The sequence below is a fragment of the Sinocyclocheilus rhinocerous genome, unplaced genomic scaffold (assembly GCF_001515625.1).
Source record: "Sinocyclocheilus rhinocerous isolate Xijiao unplaced genomic scaffold, SAMN03320098_v1.1 scaffold945, whole genome shotgun sequence".
Taxonomy (NCBI): Eukaryota; Metazoa; Chordata; class Actinopteri; order Cypriniformes; family Cyprinidae; genus Sinocyclocheilus; species Sinocyclocheilus rhinocerous.
Genome location: NW_015629570.1, coordinates 1,503,230 through 1,519,192, shown reverse-complemented (window position 1 = coordinate 1,519,192; position 15,963 = coordinate 1,503,230). Strand labels below are relative to the sequence as shown.

Genomic DNA, 15,963 nt, shown 5'->3' with positions numbered 1-15,963 from the left:
TTTATTAATTATAATATATATATATATATATATATATCAATCGCGATTAATCACATTCAAAATAAAATGTGTAAAATGAGTTTACATAGTGTTTATTTACTGTATATTTAAATATACACATACATGTATATATTTAAGAAATTTGCATAGTTTAAATCATACATAATCTGAATATATACACATGTAAATATTTCTTAAATATATATTCATTTATGTGTGTGTATTTGTATTTATATATACATATAAATATACACATACATACACATATTATGTAAACAGAAACATTTTTGAATGTGATTAATTGCAATTAATAGACTTGACAGCACTATATATATATATATAGTCTTAAACATCAGTTCCCCGTTGCTACGTGCTTGTTCCTGGTTTCTTTGGATTATTAAAGACTGTTATTATTGTTATTCCCTCGTCTCTTCGTTCCTCGCTCTACCGCAGTAAGCATCCGTGACAATATGTAGCAATAAATCTGACACACAAGTCCAGCAAAGTAGTTAATTTGTCATTTACTGAATTATTAACATGTTAAATTTTAAAATCACAAAATAACACAGCTTAATAAATAAATATAATTTTTTACCACCTTTGTCTCTGAATCATTTCTATTTATTGAAATTTAAGAAATATCTTCATACCCTGCCACGTTCAACTTGTGTCGTGAGCATGACCACTAGGGCGGCGCTCTGTTCCCACACCATCTGCCAGAAGTCAGAGCAGGTCCCAGGAAGAGGCCCTTGACAGGCGATATACCGCTTTACTTCACCTTTACCTGGGATTTCCATCTGAAAACACATAAATATATACAGATGACAATTTTCTAAGAACAAAACATTGACAAAATAACTTTTAAATAACCATAATCAACGAAGAAAGCTCACATTAATGAAATTTGCATTGATATAATCTTCAGTCCCCTTCAACACAACTCGAGTGGTGTCATCTGTCACAAAATAAACCGGTATGAGCATCCAGCTAATCATGAAAACATTTCTGAGTTCAAAACAAAAACAAGCTGTGTGTACTCACATGGTGAAATGTCCCGATAGCGGTTTTTGGAGACGTTTTGTGGCAATCTGGCGCATGACATGGACATCCCAGTACGTTTCCTGTACAGTTGCTGTAAAAAAAATAAATGTTTAAGTTCACGACATTAAAACAGCAAGCTCAGCAAACAGGAAGTAACTGAGACAGCCTGAAACGAGCAACAGGAAATTATGTAACTAAAATGTAATGCAGCCGACAACCCAGTGCAACGTAAGATTTCTAGATGTAGATAGTAGCACAATCAGAAATGAAAATCAAAATGATATGATACACACACACACAAACATATACACAACACACAATTGGCAATTTATATAAATTGATTTACAATACATGTTGCAATGAATCTGAAACATAAGACCAGCAATGTAATTTATTATATTAAATTTATGACATTTTGTAACTTATTAAATGTATTAAACAAAATCAATTGTTTTGACTATTTAGTTAATAAAATAATATATAAAAAGATTTTTTAGAAAATATTTCATAATTTCTGTTAATTTCCTAATGTCTTAAAATATTATTTATTAAATCATTAAAAGGAATCTACAATGACTAAATACATATAGATATAATATTATACATATATTATAACATTATAATAAATATATAACATAGTTTATAAAAATCAATATAATGAAAATATGAAAAATTTGCGCTATTTCTGTATACTTTTCTAATATTTCTTAAAACATCATTGTTAAAAAAAATTGATATCTTAATATTGGATCTACAGTGACTAAATAAATATAATTATAATAAATATAAAATAATATATTAAAATAAACTTTTTTTAGAATATATGTAGCAATCAATCTGAAATAATGTATTAGTATATGTTGTCTAACTTACATCAAACTGTGCAGCCACAGTACCGCTGGACAGCCCATCTCTCAGCAGCTGAATGGAGTATCTCAAACTATCGGCCTCTGAGTGGCTCAGCTCCAGACCGGACGTCTCCGGAATATACTGGAAATCTGGCTCCAGATCCAACTTCTCCTGCTCCTCATCCACGTCATAGATGGCTGAAGGAAAAGGAAGGAAAGAAAGTAAGTGTATTTTAGATTTGACATATAATTTAAACTACTAAAATTCAAATCTGGAGGCACGTCCGGACGGATCGTACCATTGGGCCTGACGAGCAGGATGAGCTCTCCTGATTGGTCCTCACAGCTGGCCTTAATTAGCATAACCACGTCATCGTGAATGTGCTCTGAGATATCACGACCGTTAATCAGCACCACCTGGTCGCCCTCGTTGAGGCGCGGCATACACATATCAGCCTGGGCGGAGGTCAAAGGTCACAGATGATAGGTGAGGGCCATAGAAATCACAGCAAAAGTCGAAAATCAACATTTAATTCAGTCTGTTTAAATAACAACCTGAATTTCAAATCTTTCAGACTTCATTATTCCCGTCTGAGGGAATGAAATCAAGAATCAATCATCGGGCTAAGCTGCTGTTTACTGAAGTGCCTCGTGACTTCAATGAGACTCATGTCACCTGACATAAAAACACTCATCATCTGATCTCTGAGATATATGTAGCAATCAATCTGACACATAAGACCAGCAATGTAATTTATTTGTAATTTATATTAATTATGACATTTTGAAACTTGTATTAAATTTGTATGAAACTTGTATTAAACAAAATCACCAAATGTTGATTTATTTAGTTAATATATGAAAATATAATTTATAAAAACAAAATATTTATTTAGAAAAATGTGGAGCCACACGGGACACTATGATGGGCATCCTCTGATCAGCGCCACCCTGTGGATGAAGAAGAGATTTATTAACATTGATTAATCCATACTTAAAAATAATAATAATTTTAGTAGGAAAAAAAGAATGAAAAGAAATTATACACACACACGGATATATATTATTATATAAATACTATTTTTATACATAGTATAAAGTATAAATGTATAAAATACTATTTATACATATTAGTATATAGTATAAATACTATTTAACAAAAATAATTATTATTGTGGTTCTTCTTAGTACTGTATACATTACATAATAAAAAAATTTACATATACTGTATAAAAAAATTATAGAATTATATATATATATATATATATATATATAGAGAGAGAGAGAGAGAGAGAGAGAGATTTATATATATTTATGTTTTTTTTTAAATAATATATAAATTATTAATTGAATAATATATAACAATAATAATTATTGTGGTTATTATCATCATGTACATTTGAACTATAATTTAATAAAAGAATCTAAAACTGAAAGTATTATATTTTTTATTACTTACATTTTTTATTTAATAAATATACAGTAAGGTTTCTGTCATTTTAAAATATACAATTTTATATAAACAATATGAAATATTGTTATTATTTATTTTTGTACAATTTGAATTATTATATATTATGTTAAACATATAATTATAAACATATTGATATTTGATTATAATTAAAAATTTGTAATTTAACAAATTTTATTTGTAAAATTACAAACAATTTTCAAATATCATTAAAAGTTAGCGTTAAACAGCAGACAATCGCATTTTATGTCATCTGCTACATCTAAGCAATTCTAGATACAGAAACAACATGAAGATAATTTTTTTATGATTTATGATATTCGATTTCAACTGTAGTTGAGTAACCAAAAACACACCTTAACGTTAAATCCAAATCGCCCGTTTTCATCCGGCCTCATTTTAATCAGAACAAGATTATCATGAGGCACAGCTCCATTCTGAGGAAAAAGACACAAATGAATCAAACGATGAACGAGAGATGAACAAACACATATAGCGTTTATGTTTGTAAGAAAGTGTTTTCCTCACCATGCTCTTTCCTGACGCCGCAGGTACATTGTATAGTTCGCTGAGGTGCTCGTCCAGCTCGTGCTGAGACTGGGATCTGCCGTTGTGGGTCAGAGGGTCTCTTCTGGACTGTTTTGGGGGCAGAGCCGGCGGCTGCTCGTCTGTCGTCACATCAGGAGACCTGGAAAAACATTCATGCAAAAACGAATTCATGAATACACCACGTATTGCATTTGTGGGCGGTGCAGCTTAGAGGTCAGAGCCGGTCAAATAAACACATACATCAAATAAATACATAAAAAACAAATTAAATGTTAATAAATAAATAAAGTCTGGAAAACACTCCTGTAAGAGTCTATGTATGATTCGTATGAAGGAGTATTTGTGTAAGTGTTTAGCGCCATCTATGGCGTTTTTAGAGAAACAAATATCACACCTCCTCCAATTAAGATCATGTAATATAGAAACAGACTGTGGAACTTACAGATAAATACTTATGCAGTTTTTATACTTTTAATAATACACATTTTCAAGGATGCACCCATTAAAACCTGTCCAATCTGTTTTTAAATTTAGATGCAAGAAAGAATAGCCTATTAAAAATCCAGTTTACAAATGTAAAAAGAAAAAATTTAAAAATTTAAATGTAATTAAAAATGTATAATGTATTTGCATATGTATCATTTACATATTCTCAAGCTAAACGAATTGAAATAAAATACTAAAAACTTAAATCAATAGATTGATGTTAGGTATTACGATATTATTAATGTACAGTATGAATTATTGATAACTACTCAATTTGACATGAAAGTTGAATAAAATTAATAAGCTGAGTTCTCTACTATAAGAAAATGCTCTTAAAGAGTTCAATCTGGTACTACCCATTAAATTTAATAACTATGTGATAAAACTTAAACTTCTTAAACTATAAACTTAAGCATTAAATTGTATGTAAATTTCAACTGTAAACTTCAACAAAACTGTACATTTTGTTTGCTTCTCCAAACAAGTTTTTAAGAAGGAATACAAAAAAAATCCTAGTGCAGCAAAAACTAAGCAATAAAATCCCTAATGAAATGAACAGTAAATCAAAAATAAAAGTTAACGTCAATAACAAGTAATTTTTTACTCTTACACTGTAAAATGCATACTGTATATTCACACTTTTGTTTTGTTTCACAATTTTTAGCACTATATATGAAGAAACAAACATCGAAAATTAAATATCCAATACTGGCTGATAAATAAGAGAAATTCTTCCGATTATAAAAAATTAATTTATTTTATTTCCTTAATTTTATTTAATTTTTTATACTTTTTGCATTTCTATTATGGCAAAATTATAGATATGACAAACTCTGACCTCTCACACATCTTTTCACTTTTCCAGTTGTGCATGATTTCTAGACTAGGATTTTTGCCCTTACAAACAGCAATTTCTAGCAGATTTAATATTTTAGAGACAAGTGTAACTAGATAACTTTGATTCACAGTTTTTTCCAAGCCTAAAAATTGTTTACATTTTTAAACTATATATATATATATAATTTTTTTTTTAATTCCCTGATCCCAGTTTTTTTCCATAACCGTGGAGACCTTGTCTGTAAGCAGGGATAAACTGAACTGTAAACCATCCAAGGATCATGTGTAAGATGATCTGATTCCCCCATTTTCAGACTTTTCATAAAACGGTGTAGCCTAGGCAACAACGATGATTTATGTTCTGTAAGTAAGTAGCAGGAGGCATGAGCAGCGCTGTATATCTGCTGGGTATTTAGCGAAGATTTCCAACAATTCATCAAAGCTCGGCGTATTTGCATAGCAGGCGAAGAGTATTAAGACCTGGGACTGTTGCTCAGAGAGAAGCCATTTCTGCGGACACACACACACACACACACACACACACGGTCTCATTATGAATGCTCAGATTTCAAGCAAGAAAGCCCCTCTGCTCTGCAGTCTACAGACAGCGCTCCAGCCTCCAGGACATTTACATAATAAAAACAAACGAGGCTAAAAAAATTTGCCGTTAGAACGAAGACCAGGATTGTTTGGACTGTCAGGCTGAAGGGAAAGATATCCGATTCGTCTTTTGTGTTGTTTAACTGTGGGTTGTGACAGTTGAATGTGCCGAGTCGAAAACACTGAATAGCGTAAAATTGTTTGCATTAACCAGTTGTAATGAATGAAGGTTAGTGTACAGTTTGCCTGATCTGCTTAACATACAAATTTAGACTTACTGAATACTCATTACTCAAACATTGTTTTTAGATATTTTTTTAAAGTTAGACAACTAATTGATTAAATTAATGAAAACTAACAATGAAAATAGTCTGTAATTAATCAATTAGCTGGGTCTTATACTGTAGCATTTATATCTTCAACTTTTTTTGCAAACAATGAGCCTAATAACACCTAAGCAAATAATTATTTTTTACGAATTATTAAATAAACTACAGGACTGCAAAAATTAGGTGAACATAAAAAAATCATAATAATGAAAACTGCCAATATATTTCACTATTGTAAATTGTAAAAATATTATGCGTAAACTACAAATTTACACATTAAATTAATTGCGATAGTTTGCGTAAACTTTTTCTTTTGAATGATTAACTAAACCACATGACTGCAATAATTAATTAGGTGATCAAATAAAAAACTGGCATTAAATTTTACTATTATATTTTAACTGTAAAATCTTACACAAACTATAAATTTACACATTAATTTAAATGTGATAGTTTGCGCAAACATGTTTTTGCGAATGATTAACTAAACTACACGACTGCAATAACTAGGTGATCAAATAAATGAATAATAATACTGAAAATTGACAATAAATGTCACTAATAATAAACTGAAACATTCTTACACAAACTATAAACTTACGAATTAATGCGACAGTTTGTGCAAGCGTTTTTACGAATAATTAACCAAACTACAGGATTTCAATAACTATATTGTATTGCAAATAAATAAAAATAATAATGCAAACTGCCAATAAATTTTACTGTGGATTAATTGTAAGTCTTATTTGTTACTATAAACTTACACATTAAATTAAATGGGGTAGTTTGTGCAAACATTTTTTTATGAATGATTAACTAAACTACAGGACTGCAACAACTAGGTGAATCAAATAAATAAAAAATAACAGAAAAATCAACAATAAATTTTACTATAGATTAAATGTAACGATTACACAAACTTTTGTGTGTGCAAACTTGTTACAGGACTCCAGTGATCAAATAAAAAATAACGAAAACTGGCAATAAGTGTCACTACTGATAAACTGAAACATTCTTACACATAAACTATAAACTTACAAATTAATTTTAAATCGACAGTTTGCCCAAACATGCTTATACGAATGATTAACTAAACTGGAGGGCTCCAATAATTAGGTATTGCAAATACATAAAAAAATAATAAAGCAAACTGTAAATAAATGTCACTATTGATTCATTTAAACATTCTTACACTAAATTATTAACTTGCATATTCATTTGAATATGATAGTTTGCGTAAACAAACGATTTTTACAAATGATTAACTAGGGGTGCGCCGATCTGATATTCATATCGGTATTGCTCCGATACTGGCATTTTCTGCTGGATCGGGGTATCGGTCAGACGAGACCGATCCAAATCCGATATAGTGCGTATACTATTCTGTGTTATTACTAAGCCCCACGAAAGCCACAAAAACATTATAAAGCAGCATAAAGTTTTCGTGCACTATATTTCAAGTGTTCTGAAGTTGTTCTATAGTTTAATGTGAGGTACAAATGAATATTAAAGTCAAATTCACGTAAACTCTTCTTCCCGCTGCGGCGGTCTGTCATCCTCCATTCAGCATTCAAACTGCACGTCGCGTTCGGTTATGACAGTCAAGACGATGAAACTCTCTCCAAGATGATTAAATGTTCCTAAATGTTATACTTGATCTGTAAATAAAGATAAATGGTTTTGCATAAAAAGGAATTTATCTTGCTGGCATTTCGTGCCGTTTCTAAATCGTGTAAATTTCTACCGGATATCTGGTTAGATCACTATACTGGAGTAAAGAGCACTATGAATTGTTCGTCACGAGCACAGTAACTGAAATTTAAAACTATTAAAAGAAAAGGCTTAATAAACTAACGCACATATTTAATACACTACGCATCAATATCTCTTCACTTTGTGCTTTAAACTTCTCTATGCTGCGCGCTTTGACGCCGTGTTGCTTCAAGCGCATCATTCTGCGCACGGGATGCGCATAAGCGCTTTGTGCCGCTCTGTATTTGGAGCCTTTAGTATCATAATACTTTTGCGCAATGAAAGATTATTAATAGCCTTTCTTGTTCGTCTTATCTATCATATGTTGCTGCCTCATTACTCTGCCATACATTTAAAAGAAATGTCGTTTAATTTATACAGTAGTCAACATTTGAAGTGGATCAAAGTTAATCAAAGTTGTCCTAAGGTTATTTGTTACCCACTAAATAATGTATTTTTTTTTCACTAAAAGTTTAGTTTTTTATACAATTATTGTGCACTCATGATTTTTCTAGAGTAACTTTTGCTACAGAATTATCCATTAACCTAGTTTATAACAGTATTTTTGTCATAGATGATTATATATTTTTTTGTTTGTTATTTTTTCTTTATAATGAAGCTGTCTATATTTAGTAGATTGTGTGTAACATACAAAAGAGTGATGATCGACCTACACATTGAGGTATAGAAATTCTACACTGATTTAAAAAAACTGCTAGTATCGGATCGATATCGGTATCGGCAGATACTCAGAATTTTTGGTATCGGATCGGTATCGGTTCTGAAAAAGTGGTATCGAGTCACCCCTATGATTAACTAAACTACAGGACTTCACTTACTAGGTGTTCAAACTGAAAAATTTTAACGCATTAACTCTAAACTTATGAAGTGATTTTAATGTGACAATTTGCGCAATTATGTTAATGTGAATGACTACAAAAACAAAGCAATAAAAATTACAACGAAAATGTTACATTGTAACATTTACATTTTAAATCCGTTGCACACAAAATGTACAGTGTACACTTAACAAAACTAAACAAAATCTAGCAATGATATCATTGTCATATTTGCATAATAATTTTAGTTGGACCTTACTTTCTTCCAATTATTTGCATACTGAATTTTGTTCAGGCTATTCCTGCTTACATCTACTGAATTTTGAACTAAACTGTGATTCGTCTACCACTACATTTCACCTTACAAGCACAGCCATTTCTTTTCATAATCAGGTCAAAAAAGAGATAAGAAGCAAGACTCTTTAAAACTCTAATCTTTATGTAGAACATGAGAACTCCACATCAAAGAGCAATCGATGCACGCGATGAATCGAAAGTGAACTGGACAGCCTAGATCTGGAAATTCTGACATTGCGAAATGAGATGACATGATCTGAGAAAGGAAATGCGTGGTCGCAGATTATTCCAATGGAAAATGGTGCTGGGTTTATCGGCGTAAATTCAATCAGTCGTGCCACCGTAACACACTGAACTGTGCCCACCACAAAGCTGAAAGCAATTTCCCCTAGTTCAAACGCTCGCCGTTTCTCAAACTGAAATGTGTGTGAAAACAGTGTCGAACCACGAACGTGTCATTTCGTCAGAGGTGTGTGGTCACACGATATTAAACCTCAGGTTGCCAGAGAGAGTGTGCGTCTACTGTGTGGTGCTAAAATAAGAACAACATTTCGCAGCGGAAACTTTGATGACTCAAAGTGTGTCAGTCCAGCCCTTGTGTGCTGAAAACGCATCACTGGGTAGATCAGAATCTAGAATCCTGAATACAAATAATAAAATTATCCAACTGCACATGACAGGATTAAAGGGGTGATAGATAAGTGATTATTATACCAAGTAGAATTTTTACAGGAAACACACAGGTAAACAATTACAATGTGGATGATTTAGCATCATAACATTTAGCTTTGTAGCTGCACTGGGGGGAACATTCATGTGGCTTAATTTCACAATAGGCTGAAACACACTGCCAAACACCAAGGTAACCACTAAGGCCAAAAAACTAAACGTCTCGGGTTGATAATAAAAAAAATTGTCTAAAAATGGAGCTGTATGAAACACTGAAGAGGATGAAAGTTTGTGATAAACAGATGCATGTCTTGTGTAAAAAGTTGTATGCATAAACTATAAATTTACATATTAAATTGAATGCAATAGTTTATGCCAACTGAAAATGTTTGTGTAACTTGAAATCTGAAAATGAACTGTAAGCGTTTTTACAATTATATTGTAACATTTAGATTTTGTATGTAATCGTTTACACATATATTTATATTTGAATAAAAAATAAATATATATATATATTTTTTTGTTTGTTTGTTTTGTTTTGTTGTTTTTTTAATACAAATAATTAACAAAAAGTTAGGACTGGAACTACTAAACCACTGAAAATTAATGTAATCATTGACTGTTTTTACACTTACATTGTAACATTTATATTTTAAACCTTTTCTGCACAAAATGTAAAGTGTATATTTACATTTTTTGATTTACAACCTTCAATTTTGCACATTGTACAAGAAAAACATGCTTAAACGCAAACTATAAACTTATGAATTAAACTAAATGCAATAGTTTACACAAACTTTTTTTGTTTTGTTTTTTTTACAAATGATTAACAACATGTTAGGGTTACAAATAAAAAGCAATAAAATCTATAAATATATACATATATATTTTTAACCTTTTTAGATGAAATGTATAGTGTAAATTTACTTTAGTAAATTTTACAAAAACAAAAATTGTTTTACAACCATCAATTTACAAGACACACTGTAGAAGAACTACTGGAGATAAAATTAGCTTTAATTAACCCTTTGACGCGTACAATCACACCGGTGTGATTAGAACTTTCAGTGCGTCACGTCATCAACTGCTGAATTTAAATCCGCTTTCGCGCTTTGCCTGGCGCAGAGTCAGATCGGACACGCTAAGCGCGGTATAGATCAACTAACACGGTCGATATAAAAGTGTTTAAACTACCAAATAGATTTAATTGCACATATTTCAGAATCGGAATATCAGATATTTCATAATATAGTGAGCATGTTTGTGAATATTTTGAATAAAACAGGAAAAACGAAATAAAAGCGATCCATGTGTCATACAGATCTATTGTGGCTGCGTTGTGTCACATGACAAGCATGACGCGTCGCCATGGAAACAATAAGGCGATACATTTTAAAATAACGGTCGCCTAAAAAAAAACTCACGCTGGGGGCTCAGCTAGAATATTTTAAACTCACGTGCGAAAGGGTTAATCATTAAATTAATCATTAAAAAAAATAAATCAACAAATTAATTGACTATCTAAATAGTTTAAAAGTAAAAAATTTTACTGTAAGAATGTTCAGTATTCAAAAATACTACAAATCTAGCAATTATTATCATTGCCATATTCGCATACTGAATTGTGATTGTTTCTTTCCAGTTATTGAATAGAATAAAAGTTTGTGATAATGAGCACAGTTTCACTTATACTGACAGAAAGTTCAAAACTCACGGTGTTGAGTCCAGGCTGATGCTGTTGGCCTGTGTGGAGGATGCAGACTTGTGATTGGTGAACGTCTGGCATGGCGAGTCATCGATCACGTGATCAACTAGGTGGCCAATGGAGGAAGGCCTGACCCGCGCCCCGTCTGTGGTGAACACGGAGTTACTGCTGAGCAAAGAAAGAAATGAAAAACATAATTGGAGCGCTAACCCACAGACTGGATGGACTTGCGTTATGTGGGTTAGTTTGTGAGCGTGTGTTAACTCACTGATCGGGCGAGTCTGGTGGAGAACGGTTCGGCAGACTCTGAGTCTCCAGCCGGTCGTCCGAGAGGGAATTCCTGCTGACGGTCTCCCAGTCCAAACCACTCATCAGTCTTCTGACCAGAGGCTTGCTCGGCGACCTGGAAACACATTAGATTCACAACAGATCCATCAACCAGAACCACAAGAAACAATGTACAATGCAATTTCTAATGTAAAATTTGATACAAATTTTTGCATTTGTAAAAATTTTTTATCACTACTGCTGTGGCATTTACATAAACCAACATGGCACATTTGACGTTACGTAACAATTAGAATTACAATTGGTAATCTTCATAAACTTTATTAAAATTTATTTGACAGCAAAAATGTAGAAGAAAGTGACCTTTAAATATAGTTTACCAACAATCACTCTTTCCTGTTATCTTTGGTTCATACACATGCGACTCTTTTCAAAAGTCTTTAGTTATCGTAAACTTTAGGAATATTGTGAAAAGCCCAACTATTTCAAATGTAACGTTATTTACAATATGTAAATGAACAAGGTTCAGTTTACACATTTCAAAAGCAAGTTTGCGATGAGCAAACAAGTTTACAAACAAACATTTGCGGTTACGTTTATTACTACTGAAAACCTTAAACGTTTTATAACAAAGTACCTTGTAACATAAACATTTCAAATTCAAACTTGATTTCCCTCAATTTTGCGATATTTCATAGGAAACATATTTGTCCGTCTAAAAATGCGCTGAATATGCGTTCTGTGTGAATGGCTTGGTTACGGTTTTCACCTAGTCAAGATCTTCTCCGCATTGAGCTTGGTGTTTGTGTGTGCTGTTTGCGTCACTCATAGCACGTGCCTATATCGAAATTTTTTTATATCGTTATCGAAGAAGGTGTACCGTCGATAAATATCGATACCGTTTTATCGCCCAGGCCTACTAAAAATTATAAATAAAATATCAAACCGTTTTTTTTTCATATCTGAATGTTATTTTACAAAGAAATTGCTCTTTTCTGTTACCCTAAGCTACTCTTTACTCACTAGATTATTGTTGTTGCACGACACAAACACTAGTTTACAAACAAACACTCTTTCCATTTAGGTTGTTTGTTGTTGCTACTTCTAAAAACTTTTGCCCAGAAACATTCCTGAAAATTAAAGAAATAAATCTTAATGAATTTCATACAAATATTTAGAAGAAAAAAAACTTAGCAATTTTAACTCCGTCTCCGATATTTTTTTTTTTATATAGAATTTACATAAACCAACATGGTACATTTTACACAATGTTTTTTGTTTTAGATTGTCAAAACTACAAACTAACAAGCTTTTCTGCTACTATGTCTAAAAACCTTGAATATCTAACAAAGTGCCCTGAAACATTCCTCAAAGGTTAAGAAAGAAACCTTACTGGATTTCGTACACTATAAATACTATGAAAAATGTTTGCATTTCAACTCATTCTGCGATATTTCTTAGCATTTACATGAAACAACATGAAACATTTTACACATTACAATGCCCCCCCAAAAAACACATAAAATATAGTTAGCATTACACCAATACTAGTTTACAAACATTGTTACTTGTACTCCTAAAAACCATAAATATCAAACAGATTTTTAAACACGTTTTCGTAAAAAAAGCATCCCACTAGTTTACAAAGAAATTGCTCTTGTCTGTTACACTAAGCCACTCATTAAAGAACCATACTAGATTATTGTAGTTGCACTACACAAACACTAGCTTTAAAAAAAAACTTTTTCCTTTTATGATGGTCGCTACTTCTGAAATTTTTGAATAAACTGTCCAGAAACATTCCTCAAAAGTAAAGAAAATAATCTTAATGAATTTCATACAAATATTTAGAGAAAACACCCATTTTAACTCAATTTTTGATATATTTTTTAACATTTACGTAAACCAGCACGGCACATTATACAATGATTTTTGTTTTATAACGTGAAACAAACAAACATGTTTTTCTGCTACATTTGTACACATGCTATGTCTAAAAATCCTGAACATTTTCTTTCAAAGTGCCCTGAAACATTCCTCAAACGTAAAGAAACGCAACTCACTGGATTTCGTACATTTTAGAAATACTATGAAAAACATTTCCATTTCAAGTCATTCTGCGATATTTCTTAGAATTTACATAAACCACCATGAACGTAAAATGTAAAAAGTAACATATTTTTCCAATGAAAATATCAGAAAAAAGTAGCAAGCAATACACCAAAACTAGTTTACTCTTTCCTGTTGTGATGTTCGTACACGTTGCCCTTAAAAACCACAAACATATTCCTCAAAAACAATGTGTCAAACTTTACACAATTATCGCACCCTTCACAGAGAAAAGGTCGGCGTAGTCGAAAAGAAATACCTCCTAGAAGTATGATGAACCATAAACCGTAGTTTAACTTTCAGCCTCAGCATCTTCGAAGCAAACGTCTGAGTGTGTTTTCACAAACATGTGCACGACATGTGCACGCCCTTCACAGCCGTGCGCTACACAGCCCTGCTTACACTTCCTGTGTTTGGGTGTCGTTCTGAGAACATCTGACCACACATACACACTGACACCTAACACCACAGGGATCGAGATAGGTGCGAGCCTTTCCATAATGCAACACACCCAGACACGTACACGCATACATCGGCACATACTGCTAAATATAGCAGATATAACCACGATAAATATCCACATCACTGTCTATAGTGTGGTGAACCAGGGCTTTTATAGTTAACTAGAACCAAAACCATAGAAATATAAAAATATATATTTATCAAATAAACCATTAACAGAGACAAAATAAAATGTAAAAAACTCATAAAAAAACAAATATTTAAAAAAAAATCATCCAGTTGCCCAGGAAACATTTCTACTTTTAATTTATTTTAACTTGATATACTGAAAAACTAAATACTAAAAAGTAAAAGCTTACATATGGAAAACTGTGTAGACATTTAAAAAAATAAAAATTAATTAATTAAAAAAATAAAACTAATTGAATTTAAAATGTAAAATAAAAACTAATTAAAAATACTAATAAAAATTCTCAAAGATACTAAAATAACACTGCTGTGAACAAATAAGCACAATGGTTAAGTATTACTACCGGATAACTTTTTACTTCCAAATTGTTACATAACGCATATTGCTTGCACAGAATTCCCCCGCTTATTGGTTATTAAAAATGTGTTACCTTGCAAAAACTCTGTTCTTGTTGCCTCTTTCCTTTCCGTACTGTACAGACTGCACCTCTGTCCTACCACTGCAAAAAATCCAGAACATAGTGTCACTGTCGGCTCTCAAAACTACATTTGTGCAAGAATCACGAGAGATAACTGTGCAACAGTTGACAAAATGACTTACAGTCGTGAGCAAAACTTGAGAAACACAACCAATAACTTGCTAATAGTGGCAGGTGATATAGCTTAAATTTATAATTTTCAGCTTTTCAATTAAATTCAGTATGATATTTTGATATGTATGCATTTGCAGTTTCAAAACATTTTATACAAGCAAAATTACTTAAAATACTGTACTAACTTTACTTACTAAAAATACTAACTTTACTTAACATATTGTACTAACTAACTTTACTTAACATACTTTACTTGCACTGAAAATCCTTTACCTAATTTGATGTTTCTGGTCAAAAATGTATAAAAATTGCTCTAGTTATTCTATATTGTCACCAAATCTAAGCCTGACCCAAGCTTATGCATGTTTTTGAGTGAAGAAAAAACATAATTTGTGTATAACTTCGACGATGTTCACTCAAAAACTGAAGTCCATAAGCTCAGATCAGTGTAGCCTATGATCAATCAGTTCCAAAAAGAAATACAAAACTGTGTGAAAGAAAACTACCAATATAAATACCAATATTTGGTATTTGGAATAACAAGAAATTTCCATAAGCAATTTTTTGTAGGCTGGTCATTTTTGAGTGGGAACACCACAAGTGTAACAAGACTGGGGTGCCATGGCCTGCTCATATATCCACTACATACTAGTGCTGTGTTCGATACGACGATGTATCATCACAGCGATTTGACGATACGAGTATCGATACAGCTGTCCCTGTATCGATATTGTGGCACGTGTGCAGCAGTGGACCGCGCTTAATTTGAATTCAAGAACACCATTTAAAACGGAGTAGAAAAGTGCAAGGTTTCTAATAAATAATGAATAGAGCATAATATATAGGTTACAACAAGGTATAATCTGGCCGCAGAGGAACACAACTGGGGTTGCCGATAT

The 15,963-nt window shown here is 32.0% G+C and overlaps 1 protein-coding gene across 1 annotated transcript in view; it reads right to left on the bottom strand.

Moving 5' to 3' along the window:
- LOC107739349 (tyrosine-protein phosphatase non-receptor type 4-like) overlaps positions 1 to 15,963 on the bottom strand; it is a 38,485-nt gene that overhangs the window by 3,403 nt on the left and 19,119 nt on the right. The window contains exons 11-22 of the mRNA XM_016551444.1: positions 14,903 to 14,971; positions 11,692 to 11,826; positions 11,433 to 11,588; positions 3,889 to 4,048; positions 3,717 to 3,797; positions 2,799 to 2,840; positions 2,530 to 2,544; positions 2,189 to 2,345; positions 1,915 to 2,087; positions 1,042 to 1,132; positions 894 to 955; positions 651 to 797 (exon numbers count right to left, since the gene is read on the bottom strand). Coding sequence (XP_016406930.1) covers positions 651 to 797; positions 894 to 955; positions 1,042 to 1,132; positions 1,915 to 2,087; positions 2,189 to 2,345; positions 2,530 to 2,544; positions 2,799 to 2,840; positions 3,717 to 3,797; positions 3,889 to 4,048; positions 11,433 to 11,588; positions 11,692 to 11,826; positions 14,903 to 14,971 — 1,288 coding nt within the window. The remainder of the gene's footprint in view (positions 1 to 650; positions 798 to 893; positions 956 to 1,041; positions 1,133 to 1,914; positions 2,088 to 2,188; positions 2,346 to 2,529; positions 2,545 to 2,798; positions 2,841 to 3,716; positions 3,798 to 3,888; positions 4,049 to 11,432; positions 11,589 to 11,691; positions 11,827 to 14,902; positions 14,972 to 15,963) is intronic.